At 42.0% G+C, this 24,586-nt stretch overlaps 1 protein-coding gene across 9 annotated transcripts in view; it reads right to left on the bottom strand.

The window, feature by feature from the left end:
• Nucleotides 1-22,917, bottom strand: part of SPTAN1 (spectrin alpha, non-erythrocytic 1) — a 45,878-nt gene extending 22,961 nt beyond the window's left edge. For 3 of the 9 annotated variants that reach the window (XM_085239573.1, XM_085239570.1, XM_085239574.1), the window contains exons 1-24: nt 22,761-22,855; nt 20,232-20,282; nt 14,937-15,176; nt 14,233-14,358; nt 12,564-12,704; nt 11,318-11,464; nt 10,771-10,904; nt 9,930-10,074; nt 9,678-9,832; nt 8,312-8,447; nt 7,673-7,774; nt 7,310-7,447; nt 6,753-6,863; nt 6,269-6,346; nt 5,942-6,097; nt 5,397-5,601; nt 5,094-5,275; nt 4,403-4,646; nt 3,977-4,099; nt 3,292-3,509; nt 2,501-2,593; nt 1,975-2,109; nt 1,367-1,515; nt 48-107 (exon numbers count right to left, since the gene is read on the bottom strand). In XM_085239573.1, the coding sequence (XP_085095699.1) occupies nt 48-107; nt 1,367-1,515; nt 1,975-2,109; nt 2,501-2,593; nt 3,292-3,509; nt 3,977-4,099; nt 4,403-4,646; nt 5,094-5,275; nt 5,397-5,601; nt 5,942-6,097; nt 6,269-6,346; nt 6,753-6,863; nt 7,310-7,447; nt 7,673-7,774; nt 8,312-8,447; nt 9,678-9,832; nt 9,930-10,074; nt 10,771-10,904; nt 11,318-11,464; nt 12,564-12,704; nt 14,233-14,358; nt 14,937-15,176; nt 20,232-20,264 (3,251 nt within the window). In that variant the 5' untranslated portion in view covers nt 20,265-20,282; nt 22,761-22,855. Of the gene's footprint in view, nt 1-47; nt 108-1,366; nt 1,516-1,974; nt 2,110-2,500; nt 2,594-3,291; nt 3,510-3,976; nt 4,100-4,402; nt 4,647-5,093; nt 5,276-5,396; nt 5,602-5,941; nt 6,098-6,268; nt 6,347-6,752; nt 6,864-7,309; nt 7,448-7,672; nt 7,775-8,311; nt 8,448-9,677; nt 9,833-9,929; nt 10,075-10,770; nt 10,905-11,317; nt 11,465-12,563; nt 12,705-14,232; nt 14,359-14,936; nt 15,177-20,231; nt 20,283-22,760 lie in introns of all 9 variants that reach the window. The other 6 variants (XM_085239569.1, XM_085239575.1, XM_085239571.1 and 3 more) reach the window with 5 other exon arrangements.
• Between the last annotated feature and the right edge of the window lie 1,669 nt (nt 22,918-24,586).

Genomic DNA, 24,586 nt, shown 5'->3' with positions numbered 1-24,586 from the left:
TGACAGTATGGAGACAGCATGGTGTAGAAAGGGCTAATCCTACTCACAGTTCTTCGACCTGTTTCATACGCAGAGATACACTGCCGACTTCCTTAGTTATGAGAGTCCTGCACAGACAGAGGGAGCACAGCAAATGCATGCAAAAAATTAGTTAGATTAACCAAAATAATGAAAGCAGCAGCTCCATCCATGGGTCGTCTGTGGTAGGAGATGGTTAAAAGTTCACATTTAAATGGAGAAATTTAGATGTCATTAAGAAGCAAACAAAGCAAATCAGACCAGAGTGAAATTCATGGGAGGGAACCTCAGCAGTACAGTTGAACTCTCTCTATAAGGTCTCCTCATTTCCTGATCATTGTGCCATTTGATTTAAAACCAAAGGGTGGCCCCCACTCCTTGGCTCTCAAATAAGACACCTCTAACAGCTCTTAAAAGTTGAGGCAAACCCACAGAATAGTTACACATTATTAAAATCCTGAGCCATCCTTTCTTCTAACTGGTATAAATTACCTTATTAGTTTGGTTTACTTTAAGTCCTAGAACTAAAGCTATTAATTATTGAATGACATTGTAATAACTAGTGACTCAAAACAATTGGGTAGAAAGACATTCTCATGTAGAGTAACTATGCAAACAGATGGGAGTGTGCATTGAACTGTCAGCTCTGGCTTCCAAGTAGCTTGATAAGGAGAGCTGGTAGCTCACAGCTATCACTGACAGCCCTTGCTTGAACTAATCTATAACTACCATTTGCCTCAGGAGGTGGTTACCAAACAGTTGTGCAGTTTTCTGCATTTGCAATGGCACGTGTGTTCCTCTTTAATAAAAGAGAAAGAAGGTAGGTTTTAACCCATGTGATGGCACTGCATTTCAGGAAAAAAAATCCAACAAAACCAACTAGCTGGTGCTAGGAGAGCTGCAGCTCCTAAGGAGACATCTCCAGAGGCAGCCCTATAGGGAGGGTACTGTACTTTCGCAGCCAAATTTAAGAAAGCTTTTCAAAACAGATCACACATTAAGAAAGTGACAACTACAAATACAAGAGCTACTTAGGACAGGTATAACTCACAAACAAGTTTAAGTAGTTAGATACAACAACAAAAGGGACACGTATAATACTCAGGTCAGACAGTAAGTTGAGCTCAAGTGTCATGAATTTTACAGTCAAAAAAATGGAAAAAGCAACATGAATATCTGGAATAAGAATGATTCAGTATGGTGCTCCCAGTCAAGGAGCCTCTCTGTTTTGCTCCAATTAATTATTCCCTAGCAGAAGTGGCATCGACCTAAACTTTTGGCACATGTGAGAGCAAGGCCAACCCAGCAAACACTGGATGGGTGTCATATCTCATTAGTTAGATCTTACTGGTTGTCAATTTGCTCCTGTCGCAATGCTATGCTGCCTTGCTCTTCCAGAAGATTCTCTCGGGATGCAGACTGGGCAGGATCTAGTTTTTTCACATAGGCAGCTGGTACAAAGCCCTGACGATCATTAACTTCAACCTTCCACCAGTCCTGTAATGAGAAAATAAAAGCAACCACTGTGAGGCAAACACAGAGCATTAAGTATGCTGCGTACCTGAATGGTGGCAAAGTTAGAGGTTTCTATTAATACAAGAAAACAAGAGTTTGTCCTTCTCATGGAGGTCATTTCAAACTGTCTCTTGTAGAAACCCAGGTTTTGCTTTTACTTCTCTCCTTGTGTTTGGTCAGAAATTCTTCAAATGAAAGGAAATAAGCTTTCTTGCAGACATATGCCCTATGGCATACGGTGTTTATGACTTAGAAAAAGCTGGCAGCCAGAAGGGAGTCATAAGAGTGACAAGAAGTATGCTAAAGTGCTACATGGGAACACAGACTAAATGTGCAAATACTTTAACTTCTTTGACAAAACAAAAATAAAAAAAAAACAGAACTCAACACACAAAACCAAGTAACTCAAGCAGCTCAGCAAACTGCCAGGCAACAGCATACCTTGTTGGTGCTGTTGAGCAGGGTGAGAATATCTCCTTTTTTCATAGTCACCTCCCGAGGACTCTTCTCTTGGTAATCATAGAGTGCCAGCACAAGCTCTTTTCCAGTTTCATCATCAGTGGGAGCAACTTGTTGCTAACAAAGAAGGCCACAGAAGAAAGATGAGTAAAGATACAGAAACTTTTGCATGGTTATTACAACCAAAGCAGCGATCCTAAAAAATACTTCAGCCTTAAAGGTACTGTAAATGTTCTGAAGTGATTCCTGTTGAAATAAACGTAGCACAGATGGACTTATTTTAGGCACTTTCTGCGCTCAAACATTGGAAACATTGTTCTGTTTTCTTTCAATATAACATTGCAGTTTGTTACAATTATAAAGAGAGACAACTAATTTTTTCTTTTTTAAATTAGAAAATTAAGTGCAGTCTGCAGTAAGTTCTCAAACGCAACTGCTGCTATTAAGCTTGGTCTTTAACTTCTGCTGACCCAAGAATTTCAGCAACATGATTAGCATCCTTCCTTACCCTGCAGGACTGGGCCTGTTCCCTTAATGCCTGTATGCTACTGCCATAAGCAGAAAGATCAGACATCAAAGCTTCATGCTTCTTCAGGAGAGCCTGAAATCAAATGATAAAAATGACATGTACACCAAGCCATTTTTACAAATGCTATTTTGCTTAAAATATATTCTTGGGCTCCATACACAGGGAATGTGGGTTCTTCAGAGCTGCCAGACCTCTGATTCTCATGAGAATAGCTACATCTATTTATTCACAGGCCTGATAGCTGTCTAAATGCTTCTAATCCTTTTGCTCCACCTTAACTTAGAAGCATTCTTTTCTTCTTACCAGGAAGGAGTACCAAGTATTACTCCAGAAATAGAGGTAAGTTTGAAAGAATACCTTTAAACTGCAGTTAATTTCAATGAAACGTCAGTCAGCAGTGTCTGGCCACAGAAATATACTGGGATAGCAACTTCTGCATAAGAAAATACTTCAAAACTGATGAAGTACTCAAAGATAAACTCATACAACACTGCAACAGGCAAGAGTTTACTGATACTTACCTCAGTATACCATACAAATTCTCTAGTACAGTGAATACATTGAACAGCAAAATGACACATATAATAATAGCTAATATATAGGAAAAACAGCCATTCTACTTCGATTCTGAGTCAAAATTGAGCTTGATACAAAAATCTTCCACCCTTTTTTCTAAGAATCCTAAAAGCAGCAGAGCTCCTTATTTTCTCTGCTACTGAATGAAATCCTCACACTGTTTATGCAAAAGTAATCCAAACAGTGTCAAATACCTCAGCAGAGTCTTCATCCTTTCCATAGTCTGTGCTGCCTACAATGGGCTCCTTTTCTCTCATCCATGATTCTGCCTCATTAGCATCAGCAAAATACTGCTGAGCTTGCAGAGAATCCTCTAGATCCTGTCGCCGTTGAGATGCCTTGGCTTTCAGAGAGTCCCATTTTTGGTTTAGTTCATTCAATTTGATCTTCACATCTTCAGCAGCAAAATGTCCTACAAAGCAAAAAGAGGAAACTGAAGGACTTAGAGACATAAATAATGGAGACTAAAAGGTCACCTGTACTTCCTGGGAAAAAAAAAAAAAAAAAAATCACAAAAATTAAACCTGTTTAGACCTAGGTAGCCTATTTTGACTGCAATAAGGCAATCATAATTTAGTTCGTCCTTTTGGTTCAGAGAGATTGTACCTGTGAATTAAACTGCTCTAGGAATATTTGAATACATGCATCTGCCAAGATCAGGTGAAAATCTGTGAAAATGGTGACAGGATCCCATCAAGGAATCTATTATTATTTCCAAGTAAAAGAATGACAAGAAGCTCATCCTGCTTACAGGTACCTGTCTACTTCTCTGATACAATCAGTCAGTAATCTTTAATGGTACAGGACTAGAGAACAAAGCCCTTCACAAAGACTCCTGGATTTCTGAAAGACAGAAAATTAACAAAAACTGAGACATACCCTCTTCCACCATTGCATTTCCTTTCTGTGTGACTGCTTTAATGCGAGGTTCATGGCCTGCAATTTCTGCCTGCAAAGCTTGGTGCTTCTTTAGTAGGTTCTGGACACCAATTAAGTCCTTGCCTGAAAAACAGAAGACAGTTAACTGGTTTAAGTCTGATGACCTAAAATTAAAAATTTCAAGGAAGCTGCAACAAACGTCAGACAAACTTGCAGAGTAAGAACCACCACAGAGCACTGCAGAAAATTGAAACTGTAGAATTAACATAACAGAATATTTAAAGAACCATGTGTAAATACATAAATGCAGGCAATGCTAACTGCAGTAAACATTTTAGAATTTTTTAAATATTTTTTAATAGAAAGTTCCCTATAAGTCACAGCAATTCTAACACTTAAATCCTGCAGGTATCAGAATGGACCAACCTCGGTTTGTTGAGGCTGCAATAGGTTCCTTTTCCCTAATCCAGGTCTCTTCATCCTCGATGTCACGGAAAAGCTGCTGCAGGCGAAGAGAATCTGCAAGTTTCTGCTTACGAGCCACCATAGGATCCTTCAGAGCTTCATAACGAGCTACTAAAGCTTCTTGTTTCTTCTTGATATTGTCAGCATCAAAGTGCCCAGCATCTTGGAACTGGCGTGCCTGGATGGTAATGCCATCTATCCGATCCTAAAATTAATTTAGTCATAGTTTTACGTCACAACCTTTACAAGTTTTCAGGCTTTCTGCTTGATGCTGTGAACGTTTAAAGAGTATTTTCAAGCTTTAGCAAGTAAGTTACATTGTGGTAGAGGAAAAGAAACTCAGCTGCACACTGCCAGTGCAGCAATAATTGTTGACAAAAATTCTATCCCAGATTACATTCAGCAGAATATGTAAATTGTATTTAATCTGTCAAATTCATACAGACAAAAGAGTTTTGCAATTTCATTAGCTTTACACATGAGCCACTCTAACCATTTCAGTTCAGATTTTTTTTCTGATAAACAAGCTATGAAGCCCAAACATACAAAACATGAAAATACAGACTCTTACTGTCATCTGATAAAGTCTCTGGAGTGATTCTTTTCAAGTGAGCACATCTCAAAGGGCAGGAAGAAAAATTATTCCCCTCACCTGATGGGCAGCAACATCTGCCTCTAGCAGGGCATGTTTCTTCTGAAGATTCTGAACACTGGTAAGATCTTTTCCATAATCATCAGAAGCCAAGTGACCTTCTACTTCATACAGCCACAGCTCAATGTCCTCTACGTTGCGATTAAATTGCTGCTGTTGATTGGCTTCACGCAGTTTTATACCTGAGAAAGACAGAGTGACAAGAAGATGATTTAAGTTTTCCACTTCACTTAACTCACTTCCTTGTCTTTTCCCAGCTAAAGCCTCTAAAAAAGCACTTGAATTCTTATGGCTAGATCTTACCTTTGAGCTCAGTGGCTTCCAGAAGTTTCTTCCACAAGCTGATGACTTCATTCATGCGAGCTGCCACCTCATCAGATGCGTAGTGATTGACATCAATCAACTTCTGGCCAGCTTTCTCCAGTGCATCAATACGACTCTGATTAGCAGAAAGCTCTGCTTCAAAAGCCTGATGCTTCTGAACTTTACCTTGCAAGTTCGATGGATCCTACAGATAAAGAAAGAAAAATAAATTTTCAATCCAGAATTAATATATATAGATCTCAGAAGACATTTTTAAATTAGACGACACTTATATGCATGCCAACATGTCACAAAAGGAATTGGTGCCACAAATACATCTTTGAAATCAGAACATTTAAGCCATTGATTAGCATGATTACAGCATGATGGAACAGGGAGAAGTTGCAATTCTTCCTGTTGCCATTAATACTGCCTGTTTCAGCAAGATCTGTCTGATGCTGCTTCACATCATTATACTGATTATATTAAGCTTGGTATTGCCTTAAAAATACTCTGATACTGATTTTTATTTTTATTTTTAATACCTTGTAAGCCTCATCGGTCGCAGTTTTCATTTTTTCATTAACCCAACTCTTTAGTTCATCAGAGTCTCTGAAAAACTGCTGGAGATGGAAAGAATCTGCCAGGTGAGCACGGCGGTACATCGCTCGTTCATGAAGAGCATTTCGGCGGCTCAGTAGCTGAAAAAACAAAAAAGAAAAAATATAAGTCAAGCTTTTTTAAGTTCTTCAGTTTATAAGAAAGTCTACTGTATGCACTGAAAGCTCCAGTGATTTATCCCATATTGTAGTTATACTATTTAAAATAATAAAGCAGAAAACCTGCAAACCAAATCTGTGTTAAATACTTACAGCATCTCTGCGCGTAGCAACATCATCCATGGCATAATGGTTATTCTGAATCAATTTAGTAGCAAACTCATCCAATGCCTGAAAGTGAAAAGATTTTCCATTTATTTTGTGTAATAAAAACTGTCTGTGCAAGTCTACACAGAAAGTTAATTCTCAAGAGCTCATCAAAAACTAACAGTCATTAAGATGGCTACTGTTTAAACCCTTTTAGTCTATACCATCCTCTTACATGTGTACAGATGACCATTTATCAAAATCCATCCTCTTCCCCATGCTGGCGTGCTAAGCAAGGAACTGGGTTACTCAGCTGTCTGAGGCAGCAATCAAGCCCTATCTTAGCTTCTCCACTGATTATTTTCCACAGTGAATCATTTTGCAGAGCAAACCACGTTCTTCTCTGTCAGTCCCCACCAACGCTGCCCTCCAATCAACTAATTCATTCATTTCTCACTTCTTTAGTGACGACCCAATATAAATGTCTTACTGTGATTTTCTCCTCTTGAGCACTTAAGGATTTCTCAAAATCTTCATGCTTCTTCAGAAGAGCCTCCACGCTATCCAGAGAATCACCAAGGTCTTCATTCAGCAGAAAAGCCTAAAGCAAGGCAACAGACATCAGTGGATTTTTGTTTGTGTCTTCATCTTCTCGAAAAGTCAACCTAAGCACACTCAGTGATGTTTCCTACCATACGATTGGAAAGAAGGATGCTAATACTGGGATGGTGTTCCCTATACACCTCTAGTAGCCAAAGACTCCAAATAATTACTTTTAGCTTCTTCTTCAAACAGCATTTCACAAGAGCTAAACAAACACAAAAGCAACACAAGGCCAACTTGCCCCAGCTCATAGTTTAAGCATTAGAAAGAAACAGTCATTATAGTATCTTGGGCAGTCACGTAACTAACTGCACAGCACCTTATCCCTAGTGCATGTCCAGTCATAGGTAGAGTCACTGCCACTGGTAATTAAAAATGGTTTGTGCCTACAGAAAATTGGCATTAATGAAAATCAAACTGGAAAGTTCAAATGCATGCACTCACTTCTTGTTTGCTCATCCAGTTGTCAACTTGTTCGGTATCTCTGTAGAAAAGCTGCAGATCCATGCACTGTTCATACTGCTGCCTGCGAAGCTCCCATAGTTCTAGCAAGGCAGATCTTTCATCTGAGAGGATAGTCAGCTAAGGGGTTGGGAGAAGGAAACACTGTATTTAACAGACTGGTTCATTTACTTCTCAATGTAAAATCAAGATGGAAGTCTGAACAGAAATTGTCAGTCTTAAAAGCTCTGTAACCTATTAAGATGATACTTCGCAGCTTAAAATCTTAAAAACTTCTAAATTAAGGGACACAGAAGGAAAAAAACATAATTCTTGTAGGAGTTGCTTTCAAGTTGCCCAACTTACCTTTTCTTTAACTTCATCAGAAGCATAGTGCCCAGCTGCAAGCAAAGCCTGCCCCGACTCATCAGCAGATTTGAAGCTATCCTCATGAGCATCAATTTCTCCCTATGAAATGGAAGTGAAAAAGTTATTTCCCACAATACAGCTTACAATAGAGTGTCAAAATACTACTATTGAAAATAAGAGATGTAACAGCCTGCAGAGTTTAAAGTTTATCATTGAGGTATTTAGATACAACATGCCAAACAAGATAACTAAATTCAAATGCATCACCTTATACTGCAGACAAGGAAAGTATAAATTCACATGTTAAACAGAAACTAAGGATTGGTTTTGAGCTGCATTATTAGTTAGAGCAATTCCTCATGATGGGGAATTAAAACAGTTGTTAGTCCAACTGATTGCTATCAGGTCTAAGTATTTTTGTGAAAATATTATCATAAGCACTTTTAAATAGTTTTCAGTGTATCTACCTGCAATCAAGAACAACTAAGTAAAAAATCCTCAAATAAGAACAGTGAACTGTGTTGTACAATCCAAGGATGCCAGTGATATGACATTAGCAGCCCTGACTCAGAGATTGTGTCAGACACACAATTCAGTCTTAGAGAGCTGCTGACTGGACTTGGCTAGCCATTGTACCTTATGCTCCTGATGTCTGTCTAGAAGAGCTTCTGCTCCAGCCACATCATTGGCAAGCTCATCAGCATTTATCAGAGCCTTCATCTCAGTTACCCAGCTGGTGAGGTCCCGGAAATCTGCAAGAAAGCGCTGCAACCTTATGAAAACAAGAGAAAAAATGTTTGGGAATCATTTGCTTGCGTATTTTCTCAATCCTTAAACCAAAGGTAAACGTTACAAACACGAAAGCAGTTCCTTGGATAAAAACAAGACAATACAATACCAAAATGCAATTAGAATATTAAATAATTAAGTTTTCTCTCTAAAAGAGTCATTCAAAATTAGGAAAACACTAAGTTTAAGAAGAAGAAACCTTTCAGTGTTTCTCCAACATATGTTTTTCATATAACTTATATAGGCAGTAAAAGGAATATTCTTAGCTACAAGGCTATACATCGAAGACAACAGAAACCAAAAGACAGTTTCAAGACAGCCCAGGGCAATGCTCCTGTCACAGCCATACCAGTGTGTGTGGGGGGAAGAACTGACAGAAAGTTTCAAATGCACATGCCTCAGCCTTAGAACAAATAAATTCTCAGATGACTTTCAGCACGTTCTTACAGTTATTGCCTTTGGCACATGTTTAACACTTATCAGAAAAAATGATCAGTTTCTGTTTCTCTTTTAAACTGAAGAGAATATGCCAGTAAAGGCAAAGTGAGAATGATTACTTGGTGCAAGATTTATGGTGGTGAAGACATACACAACATGAGGGAACGAACAGCAGAAACACAATATCAGAAAAGACAAACAAACCACCACATTAGGGTAAGTATCTTATCAGCACAGCTTCTTAATAGTGATCTAATAGTTTAGTTTTCATAGAGAACCACGCAGGTACAGAAACAAGTATGGATGAAAACAAATCCCACAGCAACAAGGCAACTGTCACAGATGAGAGTAATATTTCTTTTATTCTGGGACAGTGCACCCAACAATACACCATAATTTAACTCTTAACAAAATCACAGAGACTCCACAGTGAACAGATTTATAATATGCATATTAAAAAACAACAGAACACAGTCAGATAGCATTTTGGAACGCTACCAATAAAAAGTGAACTTGTCCTAAAAATTCAAGGTGTCTTCATAATTGATGTGTATTCAGAGAATGACCTAGAGCTTTAAAGTGTTTATATAAATAGGTCTTTTTACAAGAAGCTGATGTAAAGTATCATCTGGTGACTAAGACTACTGCTGAAAACATCAGCATCATCCCAAACTTTTGGGAACAGCCTCCCTTTTTTCTATTTCACAGAGTCTTATATCAAATTTGAATATGGAAGAAAGGAAAAAAAGCCATTCTAGCAATTCAGTACTCCTACCTGTAGGAGTCATTAAGGCGAGCATGCCTCTCTGCTGCCAGAGTTCGGATCTGCTCCCAGCTGGCAATCAGTTCCTCGCGTTTCACTTGAATTTGAGAAGCATTTATTGGGTGAGACTGCTGCAAACGGTCAGCTTCTGCACAAAGGGCCTTAACCTAAACCAGACAGTCACAAACACTGAATAAGCTTCTAGCCTTTTAAAAACAGGTTACCTAGTTTAAGTAGTAGGTAAAATGCATCTCATACAAGTACCTTATCCTCCAAAGCTGCAAGATCTCTTTCCAGGCCTTCATGCTTACGCAGTAAAGCTTGCACGCTGGCCAAGTCTCTGCCGAAGTCATCTGAGGCCATCAACTGCCCTTTCTCCTTAATCCAGCTGATAGTTTCATCCACATCCCTTCAAAACAAAGCACAAATTGAAAGTAGTAAATCTTTTAATGAAAGGGGAAGAAAGCAGGATGTTTTCACTTATTGCAGACATACTTGCATTGCAAACTCTTATATAAACACTGCAGCTGATGACAATAAAAAACTAACAAACTAAAGGCACCTGAAAAGATGTGTATACATTTTTTTTAATCCCCAAAAGCACTGAAGTGCGCTGGCAGGCCATTCTTCAGATGGTGTCACCAATTGGAAACTACCAGTCACTTTTCTACCCTAGACCCCTCTCCAACCTCATTAGAAAAACTTCAAAATAGCAAGCAGCAGATAAGATAGAAAGACACTGCTCAAAGACACCCACCCAACCCCCTTCCTGCCCTGAACAACTGGACTGACATCTAGCCAGCAACAACAACAAAGAAAAACAACCTCTTTAAAGGCTCATGTAAGATAGAACAGGGGAAAGCTATCATAGTAAAGACTGGGAGAACTGCCAAGCAAAAGAATGAACAGAACTTCCAGGTGTTGAAAACTTAAAACACAATGACTGTTTTCAGAATTCCCTTTGAACAAGTATCTCAGTCACGAGGAAGAGTAAAACAAAACCAGAGTGGTAGCCCTTCTCACAATACCGTGTGTAGCTAAAAGGATCATCAGACATCTATATACAGATATGACATCACTTCAGCAGATCCAGCCAGGATCATACCTGTTGAAGCGCTGAACTTCAGCTGCCCCAAAGAGTTTTCCTTGCCTCTGTTGAGCAAGCCCCTTAAGACGCTGCCAGCTTGCATTTACTTCATCCTGTTTGGACTTTATAAGTTCCTCCTCAGGGTGCTGTTCCTAGTAAGCAAAGGAAAAAATGCCAATTTCAGATGTTCTATTCTATCAATTGAAAAACCACTGTTTTCCGAGAAATCAATTTATAATCACTGTACTTTCCAAATGATCTCTCAGTTCAGTAGTTTTCCTAAAGTGTCACTGTGTAAACATTGAATACACATGCAGCAGTCCCTCTTTGAACTATTTAGTCAACAGGAAGAGGCCAGTAAACAATATATTGCGTTCTAGAACACAATAATCCTGCCCTGTCTCCTGCCATTCAAATAGCCAGGAATCTAAACACATGTGCAGTAAACAATACAAATCTCCTACCAAACTGCAGGAGTGGGGAGAGGGTAGGGAACATTGCAGACAAAATGTTGCTGTTATATCACATCAGCCAGGAGAGATGTTCAACATACATGAATGTTTACCTGGATAAGTTTGCCAGCGAACTGGTTCACTTCATTCACTCTTTCCTCGTGAGCTGCCAGATCTGTTTGGAACTCTTCAAATTTCTTCTGCAAAACCTCAACATGCTCTAAGTCCTGTCCAAGCTCTTCTGAGGTCACTATTGCTTCCTAGCACAATATGAAAAAAAAAAAAAAAAAAAAAAAAAAGTATATTTCAGTATGACACTACCAGAAACCAGGAAGCAAACTGGAATAATCACATTTTAAACTACGAACTTTCTTACTTCAAAACATGGACCTCTCCCACCCAACACCTCTCCATAATTACAGAAAACATCCTAGGTCACTATAAGCATTATTTTTCCATCTTTGCTTTTGTTCAATTTTCAAGTGATTAAATCAATTCCATTATCATATGCTCACTGTTCTGTGCGATGACCAATGCTGCAGCCATCTAAAACACTGAAACAAATTCTGCTTGGAAAAAACATATTTTTGAAACAAGAAAATGATTGGCCACGCAGTGTCTGAAATTTATGTTTTTCAGTTACTTATGCATTTTGTTGTAGTCTTCTGACACAAGACCTATTTATGAGAAGTGCACTGCCATATTCTGTAACAGTTATGCAGGGTTTAGAGTTTGAACCCACAGTGACACAAAACCAAAGCTATCATTATGAAAGCCCAGATGATCATTTTGTGGCTTTTCTTGAGATTGTGGCTTGTGGTCTCTTTCCTCAGAGTTCAGAGAATTCAAAGCCAACAGTTCTCTTGCAGCAAGTGTCCTTACAATGTGCACCTGAAGATACTGCAATCTCAAGTAAATATGTATGTAATTCTGTACACATGGCTTGCTGGTAAGGCTGGCCACTTTCCCTAACAAATCACTTAGAACATTTATAACAAAAATTTGCTTTTACATGTTGTAGATTTCCCTTACAAGAAACCTGAATTTGATTTCTATGAAAAATATGAAGTTCTTCCTAGAGTAAAGCCCAGGGTTGATTACATCTAGCTATGCTCTCCAAAATGCAGGCTTCCTCTTACTCTAATTCCCATTTTTTGTGGCTGCAAAAGGAAGCAGAGTGGTTTGCATACCTGCTGCTGATACAACACAAATAACCTAAATAAAACGTACCAGTAAAATGAAATGACTTTAGAACTTCTCTTGGGCTACCTGGACTCCGGCTACTATACAAAGATGGAAATTTCCACACAGATAAATCCAATCTCCCAAGAAGAACACAGCGAACAGGTAATGATGTACCTTGTCATTGATCCAGTCCATGACATCTTCACACTCCCGTAAAAACTGCACCAGCTTCTGTGCTTGCAGCAGTTTTACTCCCTTCTCTCTCATTTTTTCCAGTAGTAACTCCCATAGTCGGTGCAGCTCCTGCAGACGAGTCTGGAACAACAGGATGCTGATATTAAAGTCCCATATCAGACAAGAACAAATGTGTTCCCTTCCTGTCCTTAGGATGAGGCTTTTTCCAATGTGTCATGCTCCTAAATCTTACCAAAGAGTGAAAGTACCTCATGAAATCTTCACCGCCACTAATTGATATATCATATAAATGATATAAAATAATATGACAATATAAAATTAGAAATTACTTAACTGAATATTTAAACACTTATTAATTATTGAAACCATTATACAGTTATATTCATAGAAGTGAAGTAAGCATTTTGAGATATAATTGGTTCTAAATTCTACAGTACTGTGAAGTCAGACCCAAAAACTCCAGCAAAGCACTGATGTTCCAATCTTTTAAAATTAAGTCAACTCCCAAGATGCAAATCTTGTTCTCATTTTGGAATATATTTTTATTTGAGACCACACACTTTGTTCCAAGTCAAATTTGTGCCACTTCACAGTATTTTCACTATTTGTCCTAGCAGCAGTCAGTTAATATATTTAGCCAACACTGTTAAGTATTACAGTACTTAAATGCCAGGAGCAGTTACTAGCTTTAATGTTGAGTGTCTGTGGCTGCATTCTGCCTTTCAAGACATTTGGTAGCGACTGTAAATTTTATAGACAATAAAAAGAAAAACCACACTCCCACACGGGCACACAACTTGCAAAACAGGAAAGTATCTGCTCCACCCATCACCTATAAGGCTTTGCTCATCTAGATGTGAAACTTGAAAGTCACGCTAGAGAAGCTTTTGAACATCCAAGCATGGGTGGGTACTTATTTAATCCTTTTAGAAAATTCACGTAGGTAGGTTTCAAGGGAAGAGAAAGCTCACACTACTCCATTTTCTACTGTTGCCCCAAAGGATAATGCAAGCTGTCAAGCAAGGAAGACAGAAGACATGGCAAAAAGAAGTTGCACTGCACAGCCAGGAGTTTCACCTACTCGTATGTGGGACCCAACTTGGGTGGCTGTTACTATTGGGCGCTGTGCAGTCCTGTACGGCGTGAAAGACTGAACCATTGAAAAACAAGTTATCACTCCAAGCACAACACAAGTGAGAATTTACACTGAGCAGCACAGCTAGGAAACATTATTATTTAAGGTCACTCAACCAGCAAGTTATAATGTTCTACTTAAGCAAACAAAGGCAGTGGTTAATATCCCTAACATCTGGTCTTGTGAATTGGCTGCTTCTTGATGCTGTGCCTTTTTGGGAAGAATCATAAGCATCATTCATCATTTGCTTTGTGACTTTCAACACATATTGGAATTATTGGAGATTTTCCAGGCCAAGTTCCTGAACTCTGTGGGTAGAAAGTTCACTTATGAAGCAGATCTATGAGCTTGGTGCTTAAAGTCTGTAAACGTTCCATATAGAAATTCTTTTGTGATTTCACTCAGAGTATTTGTAGAATTTTAAAATGTGTTCTAGAATGCAGAATCATGCATGTAATCTACAAAAACTGTTCTAGAAAAAGTCTGTAAAAAGAAAAAAGTTTTCAAACTCACTCTTATGGTTTCAGATGCAAAATGGCCTTCATTGATCATCTGATTTCCAGTCTCATCCAGCTTAACGATAGCCCCTGAATTGGCCTGCACCTCAGCTTCAAAGGCCTGGTGCTTCTGCAGCTTCCCCTGCAAGCAAAACATCAAAGAACGTAGCTGAGATTTGGTGCACAGCTCTCCTCTACAAATCCCTGCATCAGGATTTTTCGCTTATTTTTTTGCTATTTCGTACTGAAAGCAAACAGTACAATGGCACAGCTGACGTCACAGTTGTACCATGCTTTGTGAGTAGATACAACAATTTAGGTATGTCACTGCTGTGTTTGCTCTCACACATCTGAGATTTCTAACATCAGAAAATCCATCTTCCACACAAGTTTGTTTTCTTCAGATATCTTTTATAGTGTTTATTCACAGAGCTGAAGTGCCCAATAGATTCTAGAATTAACCCAAGCTGGTTTTACAGTACACTGCACTAACTTTTTCTATATTGATTTAGTATATAATCCGCTATCAGAAATATTCCAGTCACATCAGCAAAGACACAACGCTCTTGGAGAGCACTTTGCAAGGCTGCATGCATTTGCATCCAACTTTTGCTCACCACTCTCAGACCAAGTTACACTTATGCATTTGTTCCCACTCCAACTGACGTGGTACATCCTAATATTAACAGTACAACGCCGTAAGATAGCAGTAGGACTTGCCTGCAAATTGCTTGGGTCTTTGTAATTTTCATCAGATGCTATCTGGAGTTTCTCTTGGATCCATTTTTCGAGCTCATCTGCATCGCGTTGGAAGAACTGGAAGCGATAGGAATCTTCGAGTTTTTGGCGCCTCAGAGAAGACAGTTCCTTGAACCTGTGGTAACGGTCCAAAACCTGCTGACGCCGTTCTTGGATATCTTCTGCTGTTTCCAACACTTTTACCCCACTTGGATCCATTTTCTGAAAGCCAGAAAACACTCAGTTAACGTTTTGTTTGTATTATAAAACAAAGGTACGAAGAGATCCGTGAGAGAAGAACCTGGTTTTTGTTTGCTGACCATTGATGCGTATTTCTTTCTTTTAAACTCAAATGTGGTTTACTTACTGTAAATGTATGTAGGTACGTACACAGAACATAAATAGATAGGAGATCATGGAAAAAGAGCATTTACAACAGCATTAAACATCTACTTTTCTTGGAAAGCTATGGCTACCACTGCCTGCCCAGCAGCACGAAGGCCATGCCACCCACAGCTCACCATGCAAGCATGAAATACAGATTGTAAAAGGGTGCTTCAGAAACATGTTTGTGTGCACTTATGCATATATGTGTGTATACATACATATATTCACCTGTAGATATATAAACATCAGATGTTTCCTGGACAATATGAAAACTAAGTTAAAATACTGAGTACAGATAAGCTTCAGTAATGATATTTAATTGTGTTCCTTAAAGAACAGCTAACGAGCCCACAGAAGTACATCTGTATGCATACAGACACACACATACATGGACTGTACATGCATGTATTGATACACACATATGTGTGACACAGCCACTCTGCTCTCTCAGACAATCCAGCAGCCATAAACCCACCCTGCCACACCTCACACACATCTGCAAAAGCCAACCCAGAGGCTCAGGCTCCGTTTCACAGATCTGATGTCGTAAACAGAGAAGGAATTTAAGGAGTACTTTGTATAACCAACAATCTCTCTTCAACTGGAGATCCTTACGTATCACTTCATGCGTTGAAAGCTGTTATTGTTACTGCAGACCCAAAAAATCCTGATCATTGTTTTATCTAATTTCTATTAAGGTTGGGATTACCTTTACTTTTCAGTTCCTAAACTTTCAGAAAGCACCTTTTCAGCAAGGAACTTGTGCATTACAACAGAAGTGTGACACAGATTAAGAAGTACCATTACTGTCAAAGAGTTTGGGTACTTACGTGCTCTTTCGACAACTTGCTATGCATATCAAGCAGCAGTTGCAACAAATAATCAGTGCTTGAGCAATTATGCAATTAATATCTGGATGTACAAGTGCTTACATGTACAGCTTGGTTAATGCTTTTATTATAAATGCTGTAAGCATTAAACTAAACATACCTCCCATCAATCCTACAAAATAAAAAGTGGAAGAGAGAGTGTAAAACTGCATGGAAAGACACAGGCAATCTCTGAAATACATTGTTAAATACAAAATTAAGTTACTTAGGCACTAGCTAGCCACATGCTTTAACTAGATGCATATCTTGCATAATGACATGAAAAACTGGCCAGGGTGGAACACTATCTGCTTGGCTGTGTTTGCTGTGTGGTTTCCAAGCACTCACAGTGGGGCCATGTGGCAGAAAGGATGAGTGGGGCAGAGCCCCCTGCCCAGCACTGCTGTGTCACAGCAGCTGTTACCTGGTGAATTCTGAGCTCAGCTGCACTGCAGTGGTTCAAGGAAGGAAGGAAGGAAGGAAAGCTCAGCTCCGCTCTCTTCCAGACCTGGCTGTTCTGCTGCCAAGAGGGTTGTGGAATAAAGGGGCTGTGTAGGCTGAACGGCAGGAATGAAGCCCAGGGAGACCAAAAGCTCCACTGGATCGGTGTATCCGAGCTTTAAAAGGTCAAACCCCAAATATAGCTGGAGGCCAGCTACGGGTCATCTCCTGCAGAAGACAGCTGTGTGAAGGGCTGCTTCAGACTGTCTTTCCCCTCCAAGGAGCAAGCCAGAAAAATCAGAGGAAGTTCTTAGCAATAATTTCCTTCCCTGTGTTGCTATATTGTGTAGTAACTCCAACAACTCTCTTTTTTCTACTTTTTTCCTTTTTTAAACTGAATTCTGCTCAGCAATGATGAAGGGGCAGTCAGCCTAACCCTAATGGACCACTCCTTGTTCTGGATTTGGGCATCATCAGGAAAAAAAAAGAACCCTCATTATGTTTCAGATCACCACACAATCACCAGATCAACTGTCAGCTTATATATCAGTATGAGAAGTAACCTCTGCAGTGCAAATGATCTCAAATGACTCTAAATCGTTATTTTATTAAATAATTATTAAAATATTAAATTGTTGAAGTTAGTTAGATCACTAAATTATTCTCCATTAAAATAAATGAAGCCCCCCTGTGATTTAGGCCAGTCGCTGGTTTGCCTCTCAGCATATCAGCTATGCAATCTGGCTCCTCTTTTTGCTGGAATCCATTAAAAGAAAGGCTCCCTTTATAACACAGCAAGTCGAGCCAGTCCATTGTAAAAGAAGTGCTTTGCTCTAGCAATAATAGACTGTTCTTTCCTGCAGCAGATAGCTGACGTCAGCAAGGCGAGATGGTGCCAGAACACGATCAGCAGTCGCTGGGGAACTCTGTGCTCTGAAGTCATGGATGCTGCAGAACACCACCCTTCAGTGCCAAGGGACTCTGTGAGGTGGTTCCAAGGCTTTTTGCTTCAGTGCACCATCTGCATTTCAGCCCAGAGAAGGCTCCAAGGAGACCTTACAGCGCCTCACAGGGCCTGCAGAGACTGTGGGGGGTGTAGTGACAGGACGGGCAGTAATGACTTTAAACTAAATAAGGGTAGGGTTAGATGTTTGGAAGAAATCGTTCACTCTGAGGGCAGCGAGGCCCTGGTGCTGCTGCCCAGAGGTGTGGGTACCCCATCCCTGGAGCTGCTCAAGGCCACGGATGGGGCAGTGGGGGGCCGTGCCCACAGCAGGAGCTGGAACCAGACGATCCTTAAGGTTTTTCCACCCAAACCATGCTGGGGTCTTATGGAGGCTCCACCTTCCCCTCCAGCACACCTCCACATGCCCAGCAGCAGATGGGCTGAACAGAAGCTCTGGGGGGGACAGCAGCCCCACCCTGCAGTGCCTGCACAGGCTGATAAGCTGCATGGGGCCGGGCTGCGGGAGGCCGTGCTGGGGTGCAGTGCTCCTCATGCTGCACTGAATGGCTGCAGGAAGCGGCTCTGAACCAGGCTCTGCTCCTCTAAGAGTATCTGCTGTTCTGAATTTGTCCTGTGAGTGCACTTGGAAAGTCACTAATTGGCTCACAGGCAACCCAAAATGCTCCGTCACGCCGCGCTGCTGCAGTGGTGTTCAAAAACAAAATAAAAAGAGCACAAGCAGGTTTAAGACCAGAAAAACAACCAAACAAGAAAAAAACAACTGAAGTTATTGCTCTCCTCCTACAGGCCAGAATAGCCAGCCTGCCCCGTTATGCACACTGAGTGCTGACACACCAACGGGACACACAGCCACGGACAGCTATGGCTGCTGCAGTGCACAATGATGATGTCAGCAATAGTGCTGGGTGTGGGAGGCAGCGAGGTGGGCTCAGTGGGAATGGCAGCGATGCTGGCAGGGCAGGCATGTCAGAGGTCAGCGTTTTCCTGACCTAAATGTGGTTTCAGGGATTTAAAAACTCCAATGCAAACTACGCTGAGTGCTGCACAGTAGATTTTGGCAGCTTTTTCCAAACAATTATACAAAGCTGAAAGAAGTAAACCACTCTACCTGAAAAGCAATCAGATATCACTATATAAAGATCATTATCTTGAGATGTAGTAAAATAATGACTGCTGTCACAAGCCCTGATGTGCTGCATGCATTCAGCACCGGTGACCCCAGCAGCAGCACCACACAGTTCTGTTCTCAGTGTCAACTTGGGCAATGTGGCCCTGAGCCACGGGGACATCATCACTGCCTCCCATGGGATCCAATCACCCATGGCTTTCTTAAAGCAAAGGAACCACCCTGGCTGCTGCTGCCTGGGGAACGATGCAGTTGTGTGTGCCTCAGAAGTAACCGAGGGTATCCATCATACACACCATACTGCAGATTTTAAATGCTAACAAGGGATAATTAAGGCACAGTCGTTTAGCTTGCTATTAATTTAAATCTAGAAAATACAGAAGCGCCAAGGGAAGAATGCAGCAGAACCCTGCATCCCAGTGCTCAGGTTACCATCACGGGTCAGCCAAGGACCGCAGAGCCAAGAGACAGTAAGGCAGGTGCTGCAGCACAAAAGCCCAATATGCTGGAGCTGCAGTGTAGTGCTGTAGAATCACCCAGACCAAATGTAGCACAGGTAACGTCCTAATGTGCCCCCAGAGTTAATTTGGCATTGCAGGGACACAAAAAAAGGTCTCATTTGTGTTTGAAAAAAAGCAGGCTGCAAATGCACCAATGCGGGCTGAGGAAGGCTTGTGCACAGCCATCCATGTTTCAAAACCTGTATAGCAATTAAACACCTGCTCATTTTTCGGCACGTTAACGTTTTTATTCTGCAGCTAAACTGGTGAAGCTGCATAACAGGGTCTGAGTTTGGTGCCTTGATGCATAACTGGGTCGCTGTGCTTCTGGTGTCAGTGCAGCTCTGCTCCAACACAGCACCCCAACCGCACTGCAGAACCGCAGGGCTACAGGTAATGGGATGTTACATAACTCACCCAGCATGCTCCATTCCTGTCATCTTTTCATTATAATGCTAATTCTAGCACAGACGTTCACCTGACTCATTTTCCAAATAGAACCTGGCTGCTGTGTCACCCAGGAGAAGTGTGACCCCTGTTTGCTCTACCATCTCCAAACTGAAAATGGCACAGATGAACAGTGAGAGCACAATGCGTGGGTTATACGTTTGTGCGAGTGGATGTAACAGGAGCCAAAGCTGACTTCAAATGTATGATGTGCTATGATGTAAATCTTACCATCACTGATTTTTAGATAGCTAAAAAGACATCGCACAAGAATTCTCTAAAACAAGAAGCTCTTAGAAAATTAATCCACACCAACAGCTGATAATACTGAACTACAAAGTGTTCACACATCATGCATCGCAGAAATTAGGAAACTCAAAGTATTAGGGGAAAGCCAGACCAGAATGAACAGTGAAGTACAAATAAAGCATTTGCTATGTCATACAAACTGTCAAATCAACGGGGTTTTGTTACAAATAGGTCACTGCAATAAAGGCAGGCAAGTATGGCGACAGCACCACATGCATTACGTAGCAATACCTGGACTTTGACTTTACGAAACGATGACAACATGATGGAAGAATGCAGAGTCTAAAAGGGAGGGGGAGATCGAGATAACATTCAGCTCACTATGAGTGCAAGGACACGGCTTCGTTCTCTTGTTTCTTTTTCTAACACACAAACTCCATCACAGCACACACCCCACACCACCCCTTTGGTTCTCTGCCACACACAGCAGTTCGGTGTTACTGTTCCACGAGTGACTGTAGGCAACAGAACCCCGCATGCAAAAAGGTTACGACCACCAGCAGGAAGAGTTAACATGGTCAGTGCTAACCTTTCCAGTTAACTGAAACAAACCAAGCCCTACCATAATCTGAAAGTCAAAACAGACACTAAAGGAAGTTATCTGGACTTGGCAAATGACGCTTCTCGCGACACAGTAATCAAGTGGGGTGGCTTCATTTCAAGGCACAAATGCAACGAGGAGGTCTCAAATATCTGCAAAGATATTTACTTCCAATTGCCATAGTTAAAAAATACAAAACAACAGTTGCAGCAGGAGATATTTTTTGAGATGGCTCATTATATAGCTGTTAAGCATATCTAATCCAATAAATTTCCAGCTGAAAGCTGCCCTGCTGCCCCTAGCTCTACATTTTCCCTATGAGTACACTGCAGTCCCTGAAGCAGCTCACGGACAAGCGCAGTTTGCTGTCTTTGTGCTTGTTAAAGTCACTGCATGTCTCCCGTGGCATCTGCATAGCTGACCACAGATCAGTTGCAGCAGGGAAGGCAGGGTGCCACCCGTTTGATCAGCAATATCACCGGGCTATGCTTGGCAATCCCCACCAACAGCATCTGCAGTCTGCTCCACCCCATTTTTCTGCTGCCTACACTCCAGGGACAAATGGAAAAAACAGACTCCCACACTACATTAACATGCAGTACAGAACAGGGAGGAATTCGTATCATTTCTTCCAACACAAGGGGAGCGATCCATTTCCCCCCAGAAAGCAATGTATTTATGAAGAACACAACTGCGTGCCATAAATACATGACGTGGATAAAAACAAGGCAGCAGTGACACTGAGCTATGCGCATTAAGTTACCGGGATGAGCTATATGTGTAATGGTTGAGAAACAGGGATTTCACACCGAGGTACCACCCTGTCGTAGGAGATGCAAGGCTCCTCCTGCCTTCCTCCTGTGCAGGAGAAAAACATGCAAAGAGGGCTTAAAAAAAGACAGTCTCCACCTCCTGATATTCTTGTTATTACGATTACTTTAATTAAAAATATTACAGATACATTTGTCCACGTACATCCGCCATGGACATCAAGAAAGCATCACTCCTAGATTTGATTTTAAAAATTCTATTTCAACCCAATGCATTCAGATGTAGTTTCTCCAACCTCCAGCAGTGACAGAAATAAAGGACTTGATGCAAACAAGGTAACCTGCTCACTTGGTGCCAGCAATTCCACTGCTGCACTTACAGACCCCGCACGCAATGCAGCAGAGCGCGCCCTATTTCCAACCTTTTGTTCATTATTTATAACTTGTTTGGCACAAACAACCACAAACCATTGTTAGGTGTGTTTAAAGGCAAGAAAAATAAGAGTCGTACGTGGCAATTTAATCATTGTTTTGGAAAAAAAATTAAAAATGGAGCCTGTGAGCAAGGCCATTCAGAGAACACAGCCTTTGGAATCTTCTGGCACTTCACTCCTAACACAATGCCAGAAGAAAACACATTATTTTTTTTTACTTTTCCAGAAAGATACAGAAGCATTTCAGGCAGGTTGGGTTCCATTTTTGTTGGCTTTTTTTTTTTTTTTTTTCCCTTCCCTGATGTGTTCATTTGCCATCTCCAGACAACTCCTGCTCAGAACACACATACACAATGCAATGGCAGGGCAGATACACTGCTATCTATCTATCTATCTATCCATCCATCCATCCCTGCCATCCACCCATCCACCCCGACACCCAGCAGGGATCTGCCCTGGAACGCACAGTGCTACCCTCAGCTTTTCGTGTACAGTTCTCATCTACCGAAGCACTAACCACAGGAAGGCTGGAATTCGTTCTTCCCTAATAGAGGAAAAAAAACCAAAAGCTATTTTTTTTTTTCTTTCCCTTTTTTAACACAAAGACACATCACAGGGCTACCAGGGGACGAACGCGGCCCTGCGATGATGGAAGCCGCAATGCCCGCACATCGCTGACGGCCCCGCGCTCCCCTCAGCCGCTGACCTTGGCGTCCGCTGCGGAAGCCATTGCTGCTCGCGGGGCCGCCTGTCACCGCCGCCCGTCCCCTCCCCTCCCCGGGGCGCTGAATGGAATTCCTGCCGCCGGCCGCTCCCTGCCCGCCCGCTCTTTATGATTTATCCCCCCTCCCCCCTCCGGGCACGGCGCGCGCTGAGAGCCCCTCAGTGACGGCGCTCAGAGGCCTCCCCCGCGCCTGAAGGGAGCGTACACCTGGCCCCGCAGCGGCGGAGCGGGCTCCGCGCTCCCGGAGTGGGGCGGAGGAAGACGCCCGCCCGCCTCAGCCCGCCGCCTCACCGGCTCTGCGCGCAGTCCGCCGCCTCCGCGCCCGCCGCCCCTCCGCTACGGACACCGCGCGCCGCCGGCGCTGCCTTTTATACAGCGGCAGGAGATGACGTCAGCGCCGCAGAACGGGCTCCCGACTGGCGGAAAGTGCCGAAGGGGTTCGGAAAAAACCGGCGGGGGAAGGGAGGGCCCCACCCATCCGAGCGCAGCAGGGCGGAGAGAGAGCGCATGCGGAGAGAGCCGAAGTGTTCCGGAAAGTGCCGAGTGGCTCCGGAAAGAGCCGAGGGGCGTGGCGGGATGCCTGAGGGAAAGGGCGGGGTGGGGGCGGGAGGCGGTGGTTCAGTTTCTGGTTCTTCTGTGAGCCTTAAAATAAAATTTAAAAAATAAATAAATAAAACGGGGCAGCATCGAAAATTATTTAAAATATCAACGCAGCACGGCAGTGATGGCAATCTCTGCCGCCTTTTCTGCCCCCGCTGGGGCCATCTTCTGCTCCTGAGGCGCGGAGCTGCTGCAGAGGCAGAAGACCCGTTGCAGATTTCACAGTTAAAATCAATAAAGTCAAAGCAGCCTCAGCAGTTCTGCGTTATTAAAGATCTGAACGATGAAGGAGGCTGGCGTTCTAATGTCAAAAGTTGACAAGGGCGGCACAGCTCAGGCTCCCTGCACAAGCCATCTATTTTTAAAAGCATAAATCCAAAGGAAAATGAGCCCTTAGTATGAATGTTTGAAATAGACACGTGAGAAAGGTTTAGCCAATTCTCTCACGTTCTTACAGGCAGAACATCATCAGATCAAAATACTGAGGGGGTCTTGGTGATGTTTGATTTAATAACATTTCTATTTCAGAGTTTAAATGGAAAAACACACTGGCACTGACGCTGCATCAGAAGCCGTAGGACTGCATGGAACCATTGTCTCTAAGGAAGAGTGACTCACAGCAATCATAGTGCATCTGGGCCCGAACGCACAGCGCCTGTACACGGGAGATGCTGGCATTTGGGACATAAATGTGCGTATGAAAATACCATTTTAGTGTGAACACAAGACCTTATGTGCACTGGGGCTTCGTAACACCAAATGGGCCACGTTCAAAGCCACTAAAATAAGCAGAACAGCGTCACACATCAGCCATCAGCTCGAACAGCAGACGCGACCCTAAGATACATCTAAAAATAAATATTGGTTTATTACCAATAACAGAGAATCACAGAATGGACTAGGTTGATAAAGGACCACAATGCTCATCTAGTTTCAACCCCCTGCTCTGTGCAGGGTCACCAACCAGCAGCCCAGGCTGCCCAGAGCCACATCCAGCCTGGCCTTGAATGCCTCCAGGGATGGGGCATCCACAACCTCCTTGGGCAACCTGTTCCAGTGCCTCACCACCCTGTGTGCAAAACTTCCTCCTAATATCTAACCTAAACCTCCCCTGTCTCGGTTTAAAACCACTCCCCCTTGTCCTATCACTGCCCACCTTTATAAACAGCTGTTCCCCCTCCTGTTATTCAAAATTCCTGTGAACATTTAGAAATAGCTTCTAAATACGTGGATGCTCTTTACTGAGGCAGAAAGGGATGCTGTATTTGTTATTCACAAAAATATAGTTACGTTCCTCCTCAAAATATGTCAGAAAACCTCAGCACCTGTCAGGCAAAAGGAAGACAGCTGTGTCCTGCACATACCATCACATCAGGCAGCAGTTTCTAACAGACATTACTGCTCCCCTGAAAAAGAAAAACCAAAGACTGAGCATTTTCAAGAACACTAATTCATGCGTAGAGCTTACATGATATGTGGTAAAAGGAAACTGGGGGAGATTACCAGCATACCAGAAC

This window comes from Meleagris gallopavo, chromosome 19, assembly GCF_905368555.1.
Source record: "Meleagris gallopavo chromosome 19, MGAL_WU_HG_1.1, whole genome shotgun sequence".
NCBI lineage: Eukaryota > Metazoa > Chordata > Aves > Galliformes > Phasianidae > Meleagris > Meleagris gallopavo.
This window is presented reverse-complemented; position numbering and strand designations above follow the sequence as displayed.